Source organism: Penicillium bovifimosum (genome assembly GCF_028826915.1).
Source record: "Penicillium bovifimosum strain IBT 22155 chromosome Unknown utg000003l_segment0_segment0, whole genome shotgun sequence".
Taxonomy (NCBI): Eukaryota; Fungi; Ascomycota; class Eurotiomycetes; order Eurotiales; family Aspergillaceae; genus Penicillium; species Penicillium bovifimosum.
The window spans coordinates 610,782-629,758 of record NW_026622712.1 but is presented as its reverse complement, the minus strand read 5'-3'; the positions used below and the strand labels follow the sequence as shown (position 1 = coordinate 629,758).

The window sequence follows — 18,977 nt, the reverse complement described above, 5'->3', positions numbered from 1 at the left end:
AGTGTCCGCCACTTTGCGTTCCTGCTGCCCCTCCCTCGTTGTACCAGCCGCACTCTTTTTTTTTCTGTTTCTCTTTGACTGCCCTTCACAGGGTAATGTGATACGTACAATAGCATAGAATATTCATGGATGGGAAAATCACACCATCGTTCATCGAGAGATATCATTGGATATCGTTCTTCTGGAGAATCGACACTAATTCCAGGTTCAACTTCACCTTCCACTGACTTGCAATCTTTCGTGATTTTCTCATAGATTTTTGATAAATGCAAAGAGCAACGTCTTTGACTGCGACCTATACATACTCTTATTCACTTATTCTCTGTAGTACTCAAGCTTATCAGATCATCTCGTGGCACAGGATAAAACTCAATCTGGTATTATCCATGGCAGCAGTCTACAAATAAGGTTCTCTTAGGGCATGGAATGTATGACAGTCATCATTCGTCACTTTTATAGCCAAATATCTATCCATCTAGACTTTTATAGACCCTACACTTTTAACAACCAGTATATATCAAAACTTCCCATCTCACACATCAAGTCCTCAAAACCCTCTTCCCCCTCCCAACCCACCGTCTAACACCACCCCCCAACCCCTCCAACCCCCTCTGCCTAACCTCCCTCCTCGCAGCCCCATCAACAGCCTCCTCCTCCCTCCCCCCATCAACAACCCTAATCAACCCCTCCATTACCGCCGCAGCAAGAATACTCCCCACCAAAATCCCCACCATAACCAAATTACTCTTTCGATACTTCTCTCTTCCCGGCGCCTCGTAGTCACTCTTCCACCCAGAATACAGCGCATACGTCGTCAGGATACTGCCCAGATTACCCAGTCCCGAGACGACGGCCGATGCGGCTGCAACGCCGACCTCGCCGTGGCGCGGCTGGAAGATCTCTGTCGTCCAGGTCATTGTGATGGGGACTGTGGGGCCGAGACCGAATCCGACTATTAGGAGGCCGCCGTAGCGCGGCCAGGGGTTAGATGCGGAGCCGGCGTAGCTGGTTAGGAGGAGGCCGAGGATTTGGAGGAGGACGGGGATTGAGAAGAAGATGGCCCGGTGTCGGTGGAAGCGGTCTGAGAGAGGGGTTACGAGGAGGATGGCGATTAGGTCCATCTTTGTATTTTGTTAGCGTTTGAAACGTGGTAGGTCTGGGGGAAGGAGGAAAGGAGAGGGGAAGGAAGGGAAACATACAATCCAAATAGGAGCAGTCAACAAACTCAACTCCACATCACTCAGCGTCGGATCAATAGCCTGAATAATCAAATTCGCATACAACTGCACCCCAATACCCACACCAACAACCCCAAAGTACATCACAAGCAACGGATAAAGTCTCCAATCCAGAAAAACCCTTACCAGATCCCGCAGCGTCCACGCCGAAGAGTGATACACCCTTTTCAGATCATGATAATGCACGAGAGCATCCGCGCCCTTGAGCGCCGGCGCCGTGCGCGGCATCCAGCGCGTAACCCAGCTACGTTTCGGGGCCGTTTCGCCCGGTGCGATGGGCCGGTCGGGAAGCCACCAGAGCAAGGCGAAGCCTAGTGCGACGGTGATGACACCGTAGACGAGGAACATCCATTGGAAGCCGACGAGGCCTTTGGCGCCGTCCATTTTTTGGAAGCCGGCGGAGACGAGGCCGACTACGGCGGCGGAGACTTGTGAGGCTGTGAAGTATTGGCCGATGCGTTTGCCGATGCGCGAGGGTGGGTAGAAGAGGGTTAGATAGTAGGTCATTCCGGGCCACATGCCTGCTGTGACGATTCCGAGGAGGAGGCGGAGGAGGCTTTGTTCTTGTTAGATGGGCTTATGGGTGGATTGTATAGGATGTGGAGACGTACTAGAAACTCCACGCTGCCTTCATTGCGGCGAGACAGCTACCGATTAAACCTACGCTGATGACGATCCGACTCATCCACACGTGTGGGCTGAGTCGGGTCATTATCAGGTTCGAGGGTAGATCGAAGATCACGTAGCAGACGTAGAACAGGGCTAGACCGGTGGATATTTGGTGCGGGGTTAGATTCAGGACGCTGGCGAGGTCATGGCCGGCGTCTGTGTTCATGGTCTGGGCTAGGCCTACGTTCGAGCGGATTGCTGAACAGAGGAAGTAAAGGATCCAGAAGGCGGAGATGATCCGGCGGTCCAATTTTCTTGGGTTCTGGTTAGTTTTGGTACAGATAGAGGTGGATAGAGGTGCCAATTGGTTGCTAACCTGTAGATTCGTTCGATGTTGGCTACGCTGTGGTCTAGATCTTCCTCGGACTCGAGGTCTGAGGTGGAGATGGGGCTTTGAGGTGTCTCGGGCTCGGATTGAGCGTGGGAGGTGGGCTGTTTGTCGCCGCTGGCGGCTTGTAGTTCTGTCATGGTGTTCGGCGTTTCTTTTGTATAGATTGACCTTTGGTCTCTGCAGGCAATGTGGTCAATTGGATGCACCACAGCAGTGATCACCGCGCAAGAAGCCAATGGACACCAATGGCCCTGGGATATCAATAAGGGTGAATCTGTATTGAGTCAGAAAAGTTCTGAGTTTTCTTTCCCTGAAACTCTAAAATCTTAAATTTTTACCGAGGTCTCCCAGCACATAGTTAATGAGAACGTGAAGATGAAAGGTGCCAACATACCTTGAGATCTATGAAATGTAGTGTCAATTCTTCAAGAATTGAGAATAAAGACGGAGACTCGATTGTGGTCCGCTTTCGGATCTGATAAAGATGAATGATGAGGGGGAACGGGAACTCTTGAGCCTTGGCGAAAGGAAAGCTTGAAAAGACAGACTCGTCTGTCACTCGCAGTCTCGCACTCTCGCAGATATCGAGAATATATGGACGTGACTCACAATCTCAATCCGATTCTAACGTTGAGGTTGAATTCTCGGTACATTTTCCCGTTCACCGGGCATCTTGGTTGGCGCTTATCTTTCCCGCTTGAGGATATTCTCCGTTTCCCACGTGGATCTCCCGCCAAAACTGATGGATTGCCGAAGATAGCCGCTTTCTAGTAGACAATAGTAGACAGTACTCAGTAGTACTACTATTTATTATCAGATTCAGATCCATGTGAAGATCTGTTTACCCTGAAATAGCTTCATCTCTTCCAGTGATATCATCCCGAGGTGACCTTGAAGCGAAGAAGTGTGTCTGATTGTCCTTTCCACGAGACATCACAAATGCCGAAGTATTTAAAAAGATACGAAATAAAGGGCCTGCTCACATCTAGATAGGTCAAACCTCTCAGCAGCCGCGTATCTCACTAGATGATATGCATAGATTATTGCCTCGCTAACTGTGAAGCCCAGAGCAGAGTCTCCACAAAAAGAACCCGCCGTCACAAGACCCATTAAACCCTAAAGCCAAGATTCAAGAACACCTCACGCCTCAAGAGTCAAGCTTCAGGCAGGAATCAGCCTCAATCTATAGCAGATATCCAGGACTCGGATGATCGGATCCATCTTCGTCTAACTATTCTAGGCTCTATCCAGCGAGAACAGGGGCCCACCTCGTATTCCCAACGCATACGAGGGTAGCCAACATGCCCAAATACGAACAGCTAACTACATCCACCCCTGTCAGTCTGTCACCGGGAAATGCCCCTGATCCAAGCATCCAGAGAGCCACTATAAAATAAACAACACCCCCTAACAACCCCAGATTCCAATCCCAGCCCAATCCTCCACAATGCACCTCAAATCCCTAACCCTCCTCCTCCTCCCCCTCCTCCACCAAACCACAGCCCAAGACCAAGTCCTCAGAGATGAGCCCCAACAATTCGCAAACATAACCCACAACAACAACCAACTCTCCCTCTCCTCGCTCTTCGCATCCGACTCTCTCTCCCCACGCGCCCTCACCTGCTCCCCCGGCTACGTAGGCTGCACAACCGAGACAAACTCGTGCTGCCCGTCCGGCAAAGACTGCTGCGGCGCCACCTCGTGCGCCTCCTCCCTCGAAGACTGCTGCTCGAGCGGCGGGGTGTGCCGGGCTGGCTTTAAATGCTGCCCGGGGTCGGACGGGTGTGTTCCGATCAGCGGCGGGGAGTGTTGTGGGGGTGGGTATTATTGTCCTACGGGCCAGAAGTGTCGGACTTATAAGGGGGAGAAGGTTTGTTGTGCTTCTTCGGGGTGTATTGGGGAGGGTACGGGCGCTGGAGATGAGGACGAGAGTGGTGTGAGCAATACGGAAGCTTCGACGACGAGTGTGGTTGATGATTATGTTTATTATACTTCGACTATTGTCTGGTATGTTCCTTCCTTATCTTTTTGTTCCTTCTTTTATCCTTTTGTTGTCTTTTTGTCTGCTTTGAAGGGGAGAATGAACGGCTAATTGGAACAGGACATACTGGTCTTACTACTGGACATCTTGGTACCCCTACACCGAGCGAACGGTGACATCAACTAAAACAACCACATACACCGTCTGGTCCGTCTATGCGAGCAACGGCGCGGAAGCGACGTCTTCGCTTGCAGCCGAGTCATCGAGATATAACTTCGAGCCGCCTTTTACCGCGACGTATCTCAGTGCATCGACGGATCCTGTTACGTTGTATACGGGGGGTGCGGCTCCGACTGCTACTGGTCTCCATAATGGGATTGAGCCCGGTGAGGATACTGGTCTCCATAATGGGGTTGAGCCCGGTGAGGATATCGGTGTTATGCCGGGGGCGGGAGCGGGGGCGGGAGCGGGGACTCCCGATGGTGCTGCTGGACTGCGTATCTCCGGGACTGGTGTCTTGATTGCTATTTTCGTTGCTGCTGTTGGTGGGTTGGCTTTTGGACTGTGAGTGAATAGGAGGGGAATTGGTGGTTGACTCTACTGGGGTCCGCTTTCGGATCTGATAAAGACGATGAATGAGGGGGAACAGGGACTCTTGAGCCTTGGCAAAAGGAAAGCTTCAGACTCGTCTTTCACAGATATCGAGAATATATGGAAATGCCGAAATGCGTGACTCACAATCTCAATCCGATTCGAGCGTTGAGGTTGAGGTTGAGTTCTCGGTACATTTTCCCGTTCACCGTGCATCTTGGTTCGCGCTTATCTTTCCCTCTTGAGGATATTCTCCGTTTCCCACGTGGATCTGCCGCCAGAACTGATGGATTGCCGAAGATAGCCTCTTTCTAGTAGTACTACTGATTATCAGATAGGTCGAACGTCTCAGCAGCACCGTCTCTCACTAGATGATATGATAGACCATTGTCTCGCTAACTGTGAAGCCCAGAAGCTGAGCCTCCACAAGAAAGCCGCCGTCACAAGACCCGTTAAGCCCTAAAGCCAAGGTTCAAGAACACCCCCAAAGTCAAGCTTCAGGCAGGAATCAGCCTCAATCTATGGCAGATATCCAGGACTCAGATCCAACTTCGCCTAACTATAGGTACTAGGCCCTATCCAGCGCGAACAGGGACCCAGGGCGCCAAGCAGCACCCCCTCCTATTCCCAACGCATACGGCGGTATCCAACATGCCCAACCTAATACGGACAGCGACATCCACCCCTGTCACCAGGAAATGTCCCTGATCCAAGCACCCAGAGAGCCAGTATAAATAAACAACACCCCCCTAACAATCCCAGCCCAACCCCAACCCAATCCCTACAACCACCATAATGCACCTCAAATCCCTAACCCTCCTCCTCCTCCCCCTCCTCCACCAAACCACAGCCCAACTCGAAGACGAACCCCAAGAATACCTAAACTCAACCCACAACAACAACCAACTCTCCCTCTCCTCCCTCTTCCCATCCGACTCTCTCTCCCCACGCGCCTTCGCCTGCGCCCTAGGCTACGAAGGCTGCACAAAGGCCACAACCAAGTGCTGCCCCTCCACAAAAGACTGCTGCGGCGAGTTCGCGTGCGCCGACTCCTCCGAAGACTGCTGCTCAAACGGCCGGATCTGCGCGGCTGGCTTTAAATGCTGCGAGGGGACGAACGGGTGTGCTCCGGTCGACGGGGAGTGTTGTGACGGTGGGTTTTATTGTCGTGCGGGTAAGAGATGTGCGTCTACGAATGGGCAGAAACTTTGCTGTGCTCCTTCGGGGTGTACTGAGCGGGAAAGGGGTGGTGAAGATGAGTGGGGTCTTGGCGAGCAGACGGGTGGTTACAATGCTACGATGAGTATGGAAGCGCCGACGACGACGACGATAACGAGGGTGGTTGATGATGTGTTGTATGCTGGGACTATTAGTTGGTATGTTTCTATCCTTTTGCCCTTTTGCCCTTTTGCCCCTTTGCCCTTTTGCCCCTTTGCCCCTTTGCCGTCCTTTTGTTGGCCATTTATTTGCTTTGAAGGGAAGATTGAACTAATGGATCAATCAGGACATACTGGTCTTACTACTGGACCTCTTTCTACCCTTACACCCAGCGAACGGTGACATCAACCGAAACAACCACATACACCGTCTTCTCAGTGTTTGCGAAGAACAGCGCGGAAGCGGTCTCTTGGATTTTGGCGGAGTCGTCGAAGTATAATTTCCAGCCGCCTTTTACCGCGACGTATCTCAGTGCATCGACGCATCCTGCTTCGTTGTATACGGTTACGGAGGCTGCGGCTCCGACTGCTACTTCCCTGTCTTCGTCTGATACTGGTCTCCATAATGGGGTTGAGCCCGGCGAGGATAACGGTGTTATTCCGGGGACGGGGGCTCCCGGTGGTGCTGCTGGACTGCGTATCTCCGGAACCGGCGTTTTGGTTGCTATTTTGATTGCTGCTGTTGGTGGGTTGGCTTTTGGACTGTGAGTGAATAGGAAGGTGGAGAATTGGTGGTTGACTCTACTGGGGTCGTTACCAACTGGATCTGTGATGACTTGGATCTATACGAATGAATAATGCATCCTACAGTGGATGATACTAATGTCCTCGCCATGACTCATGAAACATTCATCCATTATAATATTACAGGGTATATACTGTGTCATCTCAAACATCTGATAATACATCACAGTAACCAATCAAGGAACCTATTTCAAGCTAATTGCTTGAAGATGAGCTGTCGCTGTCCTTGCGATGCTCGAAATGAGTACCCTTCCCAGTCTCCAGATCACCCGTGCCACTAGCCAGCTGGGCCTTCTTCTCTGAGACATAGCTAGCGCGACGCAGATGCTCCTCCGTGTCTTCGTAGTTGATGAGAAGCTCGCCGTTCTTTCCGTAACGGTGGGGCTCGTTGCGGGCAACTGAGACAACATTAAAGACGCTGGCTGTCTTATGGAAGATAGTGTCCATCTCTTCCAGGGATCGGTAGGCGGTTTCGGGGTAGAAGAAGTAGACGACAGGGAAGATGAATGCGTTGCTAGAATGAGGTTAGCCGACAGCATTGCTCTGTATCACTGTCCTGGGTATACTCACATAACAGCAAAGATGATATAGGTCTTGTACTTGATCGTGTCGAATGCCACAGGCGTGATCATCACAACCATGAAGTTGAAGATCCAGTTACCCGAGGTCGAGAGTGCGTTAGCGGGAGCCCGGATGCGCAGGGGAACCTGTCAAATTGTTAGTGTTGATCCATGCAAAGGATAGAAGAGGAGCCTTACAATTTCGGCGGGATACAACCAGGTCATTCCCAGCCAGCCGAGGGCGAAGAAGGTGTTGAAAACAAATAGGAACACAGCAGCGGCGATACCGGGCTTGGGCTGGTCTTCAAAGCTGGTGGTGATGGCCAAGACAATCATCGAGATCGACATGCCGGCCGCACCGATCAACATCAGAACTCGCCGGCCCACCTTCTCAATGATGAAGATGGGAATGAGAGACGCCAGGAAATACTCGGTACCATTACAAGCAGCGAGAATGCGAGATGTCAGGCCATCCATGCCAATATTCTCGTAGATAGTCGCCGCGTAGTAGGTGATCAAATTGATACCAGAGATCTGCTGGAACATCTGGTTGACGTAGGCAAGTACCACGCGATGGAAGTGTCGATTTTCATCCATAGTGAACAGGTCACGGAAGCTGGCCGTAGAAGCGGCCAGGACTGCATCCTTGATAGCGGCGAATTCGGAGAGGAGGTAGGGATCGGTCTCGTCCAGGTCCAGAATGGCGGAGAGAACGCCTACAGCTTCCTCCTCGCGGCCCTTGAGAATCAACCAGCGGGGGGATTCGGGCAGCGGCAGCACGAAGATCAGAATTATCAGGGCGAAGACGTTTTGGAAGGCAATCGGGAATCGCCAGGCAACTGAGCTGGGATCCAGGAAGGAGAAGCCGAGATCAAGCCAGTAGCTGATCGTGATACCGGCTGCGATTAAAGAACCCTCTAACATGACGAGCTTTCCGCGGTGGTGGGACTTGGAGCATTCTACGGAAGATTAGCATCATACATCATTCTCAATGGGATAAACAGACTCACCGGACTGCCATGTAGGGACGGTGGAAGTGTTCATGCCGTTTCCGACACCCGTGATAACACGGCCGACGATGAAATGCGGGAGCGAAAAAGCAGAGGCCTGCAGCGAAGCACCGATGACCATGATGATGGAGCCGACAAAGATTGTCTTGCGACGGCCGAGATAGTTTCCAATCCAGATACACATGATTGCCCCAAAGAAACAACCCAGGTTGTAGGAGGCGACGGCGATTCCTGCTAAATCAGCATTGATTGTAAGGATTGGGTACGGAGTCGCATACCTTGTGTCGTCGAATTGCCACCCGCTGATGAGCTGGTCGTGTCGATTTCGGGGAAGACGGTAACAAATGAGTTCAAAGTCAATAGACCTCCCATCACACCTCTGATAAATGTTAGCAGGAGGAACAGACTCGTTGTCTACGCGTAGCTTGACGTACTGGTCATATCCGAACAACCTGTACATTGGTACGTTAGCACTGCATACTTCCAACAGACGAGAAGATGAACATACAAGAAATCAAGACCGGCGATGACACCGATCATGATATTCAAGTTCGCGCCCCGAAGGCCGAAGTATGGCTTCATGCTGGCGGGGTGAGTTGCAGCGTGCGGTTATACAATCGACGTGTACAATTGAGCCCTGTAAGGATGTACGAGGGCATCCACCGAGAATGTATGGCAATTGAACAGAGAGAGGGCTTCTAAACACGGAAAAGAAGAGACGATTCAATAGGCCGACAGTCAGGTCCGGGGAAATCGACCGGTTTTATAAACCCCAGAGCCGAAAGTGCAAACCCCACATGATATATAACCCCCAAATCTAGAGCACAAATCAGACGAAGCAAAAGGCGATGGAACCACCGATGGAGCTCAATCGCAAGGTCGCATTGGTGGTGACCAGACGGAGTAAACCGTCGCCGGATCGGGCGAAAGAGCAACTGTACCCCATCTCTTTTCCCCTCGGGAGTGCTGGCGCCGACACGTCATTCTCTCATAGGGTCGTTAAGTCTACATGATTCGGGTTCCACCGGTCAACCGACAACATGTGTTGGGCCATGTGAGGTCACTCGGTTCCTGTCGAGACTAGTGTTGTGGTTTGTGGTAATGATCTTCATCGCCCCGAAACCTGGAGATTTCTCCAGTTCCCCCGGAATCTCCATTTTTCTTTTTCTCCGGCTTGGGTTGTAGGCATACTGCACATACCTCCACCGTTAGCTTTCCCTTCACGCATGGGTTGTTATATACTGCAAGGAGGCTCCAAACACAGGCAAAGATCATCAAATGAGAGATGCCAAGAGAAGGAAGATTAAGCATTCGGAGCCTAAGGTTTCCCCGGCGGTGCCGAAAACCTGCTCTGTGAGGGGTAAGACCGCTCACTTGGGGGAAGCCGAAACCAACCCGATTGGTCACGTCATCGGCATGGCCGCACGGGATCGGCAAGGGAAGACTTGGCTGTACTCCGTGTGCTGCCTTATGAAGTTGTCTTGTACAGAACGTATTAGTTAGAACATGTTGTACTCATAGTTTGATATTCTCATAGTATCTTATGCTATTCAACCACCTTGCATATATCAGGTACTATTCACAATAAAAACCCTCTCGGCTTCCCTAATTTGGAGCCCGGAATGCCCGATTCGGATATCTATTGACTGCAACTCCGTACTTTGACGATGCTACCCAATTATGTACCTATGCTTCTTCTGTGTATTGCTCCTATTATGAGGCATGGGGTCGGAGATGCGCAGATATCTTGGTGCTTGTGTAGGACGATGGCGCCCAAGTCATGACAGAGAGGCATCATCTCCACTGAATTGATCCCTGCAAGACGTCATTCTGGTCCGGGGTTTTTGGGGAGACTTGGTCATCGGGCTAGAGCCTTCCTCGGGACACCGAATCGGCCGAGGTAGGCATGCCGAAAGTTGTAAAGATGTCGGCATACTTTGGTCAAAAATAAATGCATTGGTTGTGCGTACGGTTATTCTTGTTGCTGTGATCATGGATGCATGCAACCTATAACTACGCCTAGGTAGAGGAACATCTATGTAGACTAAATCAGCGGCTTACAATAATTCAAAGAATTGTCAAACGAATATGGATTCAATCATAGCCTGCTTATTCCCAGATCAGAGCTCCCTCTTGCCCAGACCTGCCCTTAGTCTCATCGAAAGGTGAGACCATCGGTTGGTCAGCGGTCATTGAAAGCTACTGGGTAAAAAATTGTGGCTAAAATTCAAAGTAAAAAAACTCAAGATCTCGAACAGCTAGAATGCTCGTGGAAAATAAACCAGTGAACGCGAACACAATGAGCCAGGGAGAAGATTGCACGGCGCCAGCCAGAACAAAAGAGAATGAGGAATCGCAGTAGCTCTGAGAAATTTCCAGCCGCCTTTTCCCCCTTGGCATCGAGTTGTAGCATCTACCACATGTCGTCATTGCCTGGCTCATCCCCAGTCCCCGCAGTCTCCGGTCCCAGAAGATCAGGTTCATCCCGCCTGGAAGGTCCGTGAGAATACTGCTCATCGTCCTCTGCCAACTTGGCCGGGTGGGATTCGGGAGAAAGACGGGTCGAATAATCAGGCTGTTCCTTTTCCGCCTGAGGGCAACGGCGGGTGGTGTGACCCACTAGCGTATCGTTAGCTGATAGACTGGACCAGAGAAACTCCCATGTTTGACTCACTTTCGCCACAGGTATTGCACTGAACCTTTGACCAATCCTTCGGCTGATCACAGTCACGAGAGTAGTGCCCAGCTGAAACCATACGCGTCAGTTTCATGATACAAAGGAGGATTTCCATGGCATGCACTAAACTTACTCTGTTCGCAGTTGCGGCAGGTGACGGTCGAAACGTCACGAGGCTGATCACACTCGCGAGCCAAGTGATCTTCGGATCTGTTATCATGTTAGAAACAAGCAACGACTTTGAGGCTTCGGGAAGATGATATATGACTTACCCACAGTTACGACAGGTACGAGGAGGACGGTCAGGCATGTTGGGGCAGTCCTTGGCGAAATGACCAGCTGAAACATAATTATTAGCTCGTAACGCATAAATCGAGTAGCCGGAATCCTGTCTTACTCTCATTGCACCGGCGGCATTCGACGCCAGCAGCAGAGCGAGGCTCGGTGCATTCAGCAGCATCATGCTCCTCGGAACTTCACATAGGTCAGTATTGTCCATGCCAATATGCTGTATATGGATCACATACCCGCAGTTACGGCATCCACGCTTGTACTTGCGCTTCTGTCTGCAATCGCGCACACGGTGACCAACCTCATCGCAGTTCGAGCACTTGATCTCTACACGATCATTGTTCTCAGTGCGCTCCGCCTTGCAACTGCGTGAGATATGTCCCAATTCTGAATACGCCAGCTTATTAGCTTTCTGTCAATCCATAGTCCAGGGTTCGAGACCTACCTCCACAGTTCAGACACTTGGGCACCTTGCGCTCATAGGGCATACCAGCGTTGCTCATACGTTCAAGGTTCTCCTCGGGGCTCGAAGGCCAACGCTCTCGGAGGGTAGCACGCGACGGCTTCGGGCTAAAGAAGAATCCAATAGAATACTCTCGGTCGAGCACTCCTTGAAGATCGATCAGACTCATCACGTCGTCAACCTCAGCCTCCTTTTGAAAGCAACCCGTCAGTCATTTGTTCTTGAACATCAAAGGACACCACGTAGCACTCACCATAGCAATGATGTAGATATTGAAATTTTCCTCTCGCATCTTATTCTCTATGTCAGCCCAGGTCGCGTCAGGGACAGCCTTGGAGTAAATCTTGAGGGCCTGGAATGAGGTCAGTCAAAGCTTGAAGTCTGCAAGATATCCAAGGGTCACAAGTACCTCGCGGAAATCGTCGAGGTCCCTTTCATCGCTGGCTTTCTTCATTGCAGCCCAACCTTCTTGGGGAAGCATATCAGCCACAAAATTTAGGTCGAACTTCCGGTTGTCCTTGCACTCCATTGTCTTGTGGCCCTGAGCCATGCAGTTCTTGCAGACATCAGGAGGTCGCTCTGGGCATTCGGCAGCCGGATGACCTTCCTTCTCACAGATGCGGCAGGTACCCTTGAAAACACGGGGCTGGGGGCAGTCGGCCTTGGAATGACTGGTGTCAAAGTCAATCAGCAGGGTATACTACATGACACTCAGTATCGACTCACCCTTCTTCCCCACAGTTGAAGCAAGCACCCATCTTGCGAGGCTCGGTGCAATCGGCTTTGTTGTGGCTGCATTGTCGTCAGTTAATTCGGGCAGACGGCAGGAAGACCAATAACCTACCCAGTCTGACCGCAGTTGAAACAGGCACGGTCACCGCCACCTCCAAAGTCACCACCGCCATAAGCTTCACTAGATTGCAGAGTTAGTCAACTAGTCAGCATAAAGAGGTATGGCAATTCTGACGACTTACTCTCCGTTGCTGCGCCCCTCTCTCAGAGGGATGGAGTCGTTCGGGCATTGGCGCGTCATGTGGCCAGTTTGACCACAGCTTGTCTTGGTTAGTAACTGGTGGAACTAAACAAGCAGTCGAAAGTCGCGAGTCAGAGGGAGAAGGGAGAACTTACTTGCCGCAGGCGAAGGAATCGTCGAGGGCGCCACGAATATTCGATTCCTCAATGTCGGTCGGGCCATGGTGACGAGAACTGTCGTCCTCGTCAACGGCTCCTAGTAACTGTTAGTTCCATAGACAAGACCGTCCCGCCTCTCAAGACACAGAGGGAATCTGATCCATGACCAGAGATAGACCCGTACTTACCCATGCGATCCCACCCGGACATGTTGGGAGCGAGGTAGTCAACTTGATATACATGTTCGTTAGCCACAGATTCCAAACGGTGTAGTCGTCACAAGAGCATCTCATCATTAGCGACCAGTACAAAGTATGCGGGTAGACGGTTATACAGGCGCCAGAGCAGACAGAAAAGCACATATATGAAGGCTGATTGTGAAGCAACAGAGGGGACAGGTGCCAGAGGGGATAAGGTCAATGACGCGTGCCCTGAAGGACACGAGAACATCGCGTTTCCACCTTCCTCGTGCTCCCAGAAAAACAGAGTCAACAACGAGGACAATACTTACCGAACTTGGAGATCTCCGATGCGGAACAGAAAGTTCCACAGATAAAAACGACAGATATTGGGCACAGAGAAGAAGGAAAAAGAAATGGAAATGAACGACGAGCATCGGATATAAATAAACAACAGACGCTTCCCGTGACGTGATGCGCAAACTGTGTTGTGTTCAGATATTGGCAACATCGCCCTGGGCATGGAAGGGACGACCCTGAGTTGACTCGCCTCAGGCAATACCCCTTCACCACAACCCCAATCCTTGAAAATTGGAAATAATTCTTACTGCTCACCCTTGCTGCTCACAAGTTAAAGATACCATGTCATGAAGAGGAATTGATTGTGTTCCAATGGTGGTCAAATACTCTGCTACAAATACACAGAGCACGAGGAAGCCCCGCGGCAAAATGCCACAAAACGGTATATTAAACGCCAACATTCTCACACTCACCGGAACAGCCTGCCCAGCAGGCCACCCGCAATGTTGTTCACTATACCACCGCCCAAAGCGGAGTTGGCATATGTCGAAGCCTGGCCAAACTTATCGCAACGCGAAAAGGCCATGGTGTTGGTAATGGTCAAGATAAGAGCAATGACTAGGACTAATATCAGTATCCAGGGCCTGAGTACAGCGGATTACATGCGACGTAGTACTTACCGATCAGACTGAGCCAAATAACGCCCACCAGTCTCACAATAGCCAAAATCGCAAGGCCTACCCACAGAGCAGGTGTAACATACAAGCTCAGCCAGAAGAATCGCTTGTCGGTAGCTGTCACAGTGCGAACGTTGGGGTCTGAAGATTCGAAGACCCACTGCGAGTCGCCAGTCGTGGTATCGACCTCATTCCACCAACGTAGGCCGACCAGCCGGCGTCCGGCAATGTTCTTCAGGTAGTAGAAATCCGCAGAGAGGAGAAGAAGGGTGAAAATGAAGACGAGAATACTAGATAGACGTTAGCTTCGCAAGCTCATACATGGGTTGTTGTCTCGGGCAAGATCCGTACAAGTCATCGATAAACAGTACACCGAAGAGGTACATCAGTAGCGCGCCTAGTCATTGAGTTAGTCCAGTTATTTCCATCACTGCTTTTCGCGGGGAGTACGAACCGATGCGAATGCCCAAAAAGACAAGTAGCGTGATCGGATGCGCGCTGAGACGCCAGTTTAGGTCGCCTTGGCCTCCTGATGCTTGGTCCATAATTTGCAAGGGGAGGGTTCAATGTATCTTGGGTATTGCGGACCTCTCGGTCAGTAGATTGGGCCTGTCTGATCCTCGGAAGTGAGGTTCGTTGTTGACTGATCAAGATGCTTGGTGGTCGAAACACGGGTTAATGGCGGTACTATGTGGCAGAATAATCAAAGCTACCCAGCAGATGCCTAGATCAATCCAACCTATTGCTATGGAGAAAGTACTACAGTGTACAATATCATTCCTGAATGTCTGCTACTAGACAAGTAATCGAATTATCTACTCACAAATCACAGTCAAATCGCCTTAAACAACATACTCATGGTCCCATGGAAGCGGGTATATCCCAGCTGCACATGGCTGCGGATACGCCGTAGGATACAGATACCCGAGTCGGCTTCTTCCCGGGAGATCGAGCCGCATAAAGACCTCCCCCAAACACACTCCAACCTGCCGCAGGTCTACAATTTCCGAATCCAATGCACAATTAACCAATCCAACAATGGCAGCTCGAAACACTCTCCGTCGCTCCCTCCTCTACGGTAACCTCCCCCCTTCCCTTCCGAGACCACCGCATCTTCCCCTCATTTCACCCCGGAGCTCCTAAAAAGAAAAACAACCCAAAGACTAACCAACAATCTCTCCCAGTCCCTGGCTCCTCCCAGCGCTTCCTAGACAAGTCCCGCTCCCTAACAGCCGACTGCGTCGCCTACGACCTAGAAGACAGCGTAACACCGCACAAGAAAGCCGAGGCCCGCACCCTAGTGCGGAGAGCAATCGACCAAGCGGCACCAACAGGGATCCGCGAACGCGCAGTGCGCATCAACTCCGTAGACAGCGGGCTCGCACTGGCTGATCTGACCGAAGTTGTGAGTTGAAATCCCAATTACCACCCAACGCCGCGGCGACACTTTGCATCCGCCATCGCGTGCTAACAAGTTACAAAACCACCAGCTCCAATCGCCAAACCTAACAACAATCGTAATCCCCAAAGTCAACTCCGCCTCAGACCTGACATTCGTCACAGACGTCATAAACCACACTCTATCCCAACAACCCCCAACCCAACGAACCCCCATCTCACTTCTAGCACTAGTCGAGTCCGCCAAGTCCCTCACGAACCTGTCGCAGATCTGCGCCGCCTCGCCACTACTACAAGGCCTGGTATTCGCGGCCGAGGACTTCGCCTTAGACCTAAGCCTTACGCGGACGCCATCGCTGACGGAGTTTCTTTTCGCGCGGTCTGCGATCGCGACGGCTGCGCGCGCGGCGGACTTACCGTCGACGATTGATCTCGTGTGCACGGCGTTCAGGTCTGAGAAGGGTGATGGGTCCCCACCGGAGGCGCTGCAGGAGGAGTGTCGGGATGGGAGAAGACTGGGGTTTAATGGGAAGCAGTGTATTCATCCGTCGCAGGTGAAGGTGGCGGATGAGATTTTTGGGCCAGATCCGCACGAGACGGAGTGGGCTATGAGGGTTGTTATTGCGGATGAGAAGGCGGCGATGGCGGGGAGGGGGGCTTGGACGCTTGATGGGAAGATGATTGATGTTCCGGTTGCGCACAAGGCTAGGGCTATTGTGCAGAAGGCCAAGGCTTGTGGGGTTGATGTTGATGCTTTGAGAGAGGAGTGGAAGCATCAGGAGCCGGAGTAGATAATTGGTGTAGAGTTGCGTGTTAGGTATCTACGCGTGATATACAATATACCCCTGCAAGTTCGTTCTAGTATGGAAGTGCATCGTTCATATTGGGAGATATTGTTTTACTTGAGTAGGTTGTATTGTGGATGCCTGTCTATTTCTAGCGTCTCGGGGACGTCGCTTAAGTACTAGTAGGCAGTAAAAATAGTCCCGAAAGGTTAGCCTCAACCAGCTTGGTAAGTTCATATTCTTTGCTGCGTGCTGAGCTGCGCATTGAGGGTTGCAGACGAGGTGGGAGATCAGAGAGTTGAGTAGATAGACGCGGTACTGGGGTATCATGCCGTCTGGATGCAAATTGGAACGAGTGACCTGCGGTGTCATTGATTCTGGTCTATTTCTTCTCGTTTGAGTAATTGGATTTTGCCCATGGTCAGGACGGGGGCTCTCCGCCAGCGTTGGCCTCCGTCAGATCACTTGCCAGCTCCTTCGCAATCGACTTATCATAACTTGTGGGATCGATGCCGAGAATGCCTCCGACATAGCCGCCTCGTTCGCCAGGCACACTGAACTCCCGGAACAAGTACCGCCACTCATTCAACCATGCCTTGATGGCCTTGCCGATCTTATCTTTGCCATTCTTCGAGTGATGACCAGTGCCGGTAATAGCATATACTACCCGGAGACCCTCTTTAGCATGCTTGAGCAAGATCTTCTCGAGATATTCAATGGCCTCTTCTGGATGGAGACCATGCAAATCAACGTAAAGCTCCTCGGACGATTCGTCTAGCCCCTTACGGGAAAGATGTTGGTTGCGTTCTTCGTAGAGCTGGCGTGCAGCCTCCCGATGACACCTACGCATCGCATCGTTCTCGGCTTGGCCACGTAATGACAATGCTTTGGCAGCTCGTGCATCGTTGCGGTTCCATGCTTGGGCAGCGCTGATAGACATGTTAGGAAATGGGTGGAAGTAGATACTGTTTGTGCAATGCTTACCTCTGCAGGAACTTGTTACGCACAGTGCCATGACGAATAGCCTCTGTGCGGTACTTTATGTACTGTTGATTGGCTCGCGTGCCAGTTTCCAGCCAGGGAATATTTTGCGGGGCTGGGATTGACTGAGCGGCCGCGCTATTCTCCCGTCCCTTAAGGTCCTTGTTTTTGGAGCCGGGTTTAGTTTTAGATGGAGCAGGGGACGGAGTCATCCGAACCACATCAGCTAGAGATGAAGGAATACTTTCTTTGCTCAGGCTTGTTTCGCGGTTGTTATGACCGCCCCGCTTTCCATGCTTCTTTGCAGCATTCTTGGCATTGACCGCGGCAAGAGTCGGGAAAGCGTCTGGATCGTCCACAGACGGCGCAGCAGGATTCAACTCCCGGTGTTGGTGACGGCTGGACGGGCGAGAGTTGGGTCGTCCAAGGTGTGTAGCACTTCCATTCCGCTTACTCATTCCAGGATGCAAGCCAGGGGGTGCATACTTGTTGGCTTGATAAGCGGAGAGATGGCCGGGATATCGGCCGGAGTACTGAGTTGCCCATTGATCACCACTGTCTGCTGATTGCAGCGGTGGGAACGCATCGGAGCCGCTGTCCATCTGGAATGGCGAAGGCGAAGCTGGCCGGCTACTATCCGTAACATTGAGATTGCCGATGAGAGCTGAAGGGTCATGCGAAAAAGGACAGCCATCTCCAGCTAGGCAATTTCCCATTACCCAATATCTAGTCCCAATTGTTAGTGCAAGAACGTTGGATTCCCCTCGCGCATCTCCAGGAACACTCACTTGCATAGATGCGTGGTTAGGTCATGACTAAACCGGCAGTCCGCTCGAAGGCACTGTCCAGTAGACAGCCAGTACTTGCAGACTACAGGGCTACGGCCGTTGCCGGATGGTGTGATCGGACGTACTTGCTCCATTGTCATGGACTTGCCAACCAGAACACGGCCGTCGTCGTTTTGTTTTGCGATTGCCTCTGATTCTATATCCTGCGAGAGGGAAGCAATAGTCGCGCCGAGATCGTAACTGTTGGCCTCCAGGGCGGCTTCTATTTCATCGTTTGACCGTTTGTCGCCTAGCACCGTGCGTAAGATATCATGCGGGCTCATGTCTGGAACGAATTCAACCGCAGTGGCGCTGAGTGCTCCGGGGGTGCTGAGGCCGCCGGCGGATGACGTTGTGCTGTTGGCATCATCTGCGACCAACCAGTCGACGTTGTTATCACCACCAAGGTCTCCGTAGAAGTCAGAGAGCTGGCTCTGATCTGAAAACTCGTAGGCGTTGAGATTTGGGGAATGAGGAATAGGCTGCGCAAGGGCAAGTCGAGGTGATGGACGTGGGGACGTAAACGGAGATACAGTTGAGGATAGCGGGGGCCGCGTGAAAGGCCCGCGCGAGCTCTGCATCCACGAGGTGCTCCCGGGACTCGTTCCCAAAGTCGAATGCGGGGATAGCGGTGTAGATGAACGAGCCATCTGCCATGGTGCGGGCGATGAGCGGCGAATCACAGTATGACGAACTGGAGGCGATGCATCTGGTATATTGCGGTTGCGATGGCGCCAAAGGATGTCCAGTACTGCATTCTCCAAGGGTGATCCCGACAAGGATGTGTTCGCGCGCAAAAAGTCCTCCACTTTCTCAACCTGCTCTTCCTCATCCAGTGCCTGATCCTGCAGGATCTGGAGACACTGCTCCAGCAGTTCCTCGGAAACCATGATGTGTTATTATGTGTGTGGACGCGGGGGAACGGGG

At 51.7% G+C, this 18,977-nt stretch overlaps 8 protein-coding genes across 8 annotated transcripts; 3 read left to right on the top strand and 5 right to left on the bottom strand.

Annotated features, from left to right (window-relative positions):
* Positions 1-539: 539 nt before the first annotated feature.
* N7515_003294 (putative MFS transporter) lies at positions 540-2,375 on the bottom strand (the record flags this gene model as incomplete). Its single annotated transcript, XM_056664038.1, has 4 exons — positions 540-1,121; positions 1,200-1,794; positions 1,850-2,161; positions 2,224-2,375. 4 exons carry the CDS (start codon positions 2,373-2,375, stop codon positions 540-542), a joined length of 1,641 nt encoding a protein of 546 aa, XP_056523095.1.
* A 1,310-nt stretch (positions 2,376-3,685) lies between these two features.
* Positions 3,686-4,787, top strand: N7515_003293 (uncharacterized protein; the record flags this gene model as incomplete). The annotated part of the gene is made up of 2 exons (XM_056664037.1): positions 3,686-4,245; positions 4,340-4,787. 2 exons carry the CDS (start codon positions 3,686-3,688, stop codon positions 4,785-4,787), a joined length of 1,008 nt encoding a protein of 335 aa, XP_056523094.1.
* An 818-nt stretch (positions 4,788-5,605) lies between these two features.
* On the top strand, positions 5,606-6,735 carry N7515_003292 (uncharacterized protein; the record flags this gene model as incomplete). Its single annotated transcript, XM_056664036.1, has 2 exons — positions 5,606-6,186; positions 6,315-6,735. The coding sequence occupies 2 exons, from the start codon at positions 5,606-5,608 to the stop codon at positions 6,733-6,735; spliced, it is 1,002 nt and encodes a 333-aa protein (XP_056523093.1).
* A 231-nt stretch (positions 6,736-6,966) lies between these two features.
* On the bottom strand, positions 6,967-8,923 carry N7515_003291 (sugar porter family MFS transporter; the record flags this gene model as incomplete). The annotated part of the gene is made up of 7 exons (XM_056664035.1): positions 6,967-7,285; positions 7,342-7,478; positions 7,530-8,290; positions 8,342-8,572; positions 8,620-8,720; positions 8,776-8,793; positions 8,850-8,923. The coding sequence occupies 7 exons, from the start codon at positions 8,921-8,923 to the stop codon at positions 6,967-6,969; spliced, it is 1,641 nt and encodes a 546-aa protein (XP_056523092.1).
* A 1,831-nt stretch (positions 8,924-10,754) lies between these two features.
* N7515_003290 (uncharacterized protein) lies at positions 10,755-13,131 on the bottom strand (the record flags this gene model as incomplete). Its single annotated transcript, XM_056664034.1, has 12 exons — positions 10,755-11,087; positions 11,152-11,228; positions 11,291-11,357; positions 11,416-11,696; positions 11,755-11,962; positions 12,026-12,124; positions 12,182-12,443; positions 12,499-12,564; positions 12,617-12,685; positions 12,747-12,824; positions 12,901-13,000; positions 13,092-13,131. Coding segments are annotated over 12 exons (1,680 nt in total), but the record flags the coding sequence as incomplete, so codon positions are not given.
* A 720-nt stretch (positions 13,132-13,851) lies between these two features.
* Positions 13,852-14,604, bottom strand: N7515_003289 (DUF846 domain-containing protein; the record flags this gene model as incomplete). Its single annotated transcript, XM_056664033.1, has 4 exons — positions 13,852-14,000; positions 14,063-14,349; positions 14,411-14,456; positions 14,514-14,604. The coding sequence occupies 4 exons, from the start codon at positions 14,602-14,604 to the stop codon at positions 13,852-13,854; spliced, it is 573 nt and encodes a 190-aa protein (XP_056523090.1).
* Positions 14,605-15,097: 493 nt separating this feature from the next.
* On the top strand, positions 15,098-16,248 carry N7515_003288 (HpcH/HpaI aldolase/citrate lyase family protein; the record flags this gene model as incomplete). Its single annotated transcript, XM_056664032.1, has 3 exons — positions 15,098-15,137; positions 15,244-15,464; positions 15,550-16,248. The coding sequence occupies 3 exons, from the start codon at positions 15,098-15,100 to the stop codon at positions 16,246-16,248; spliced, it is 960 nt and encodes a 319-aa protein (XP_056523089.1).
* Positions 16,249-16,663: 415 nt separating this feature from the next.
* On the bottom strand, positions 16,664-18,940 carry N7515_003287 (CCCH zinc finger and SMR domain protein; the record flags this gene model as incomplete). Its single annotated transcript, XM_056664031.1, has 3 exons — positions 16,664-17,171; positions 17,227-17,949; positions 18,012-18,940. 3 exons carry the CDS (start codon positions 18,938-18,940, stop codon positions 16,664-16,666), a joined length of 2,160 nt encoding a protein of 719 aa, XP_056523088.1.
* Between the last annotated feature and the right edge of the window lie 37 nt (positions 18,941-18,977).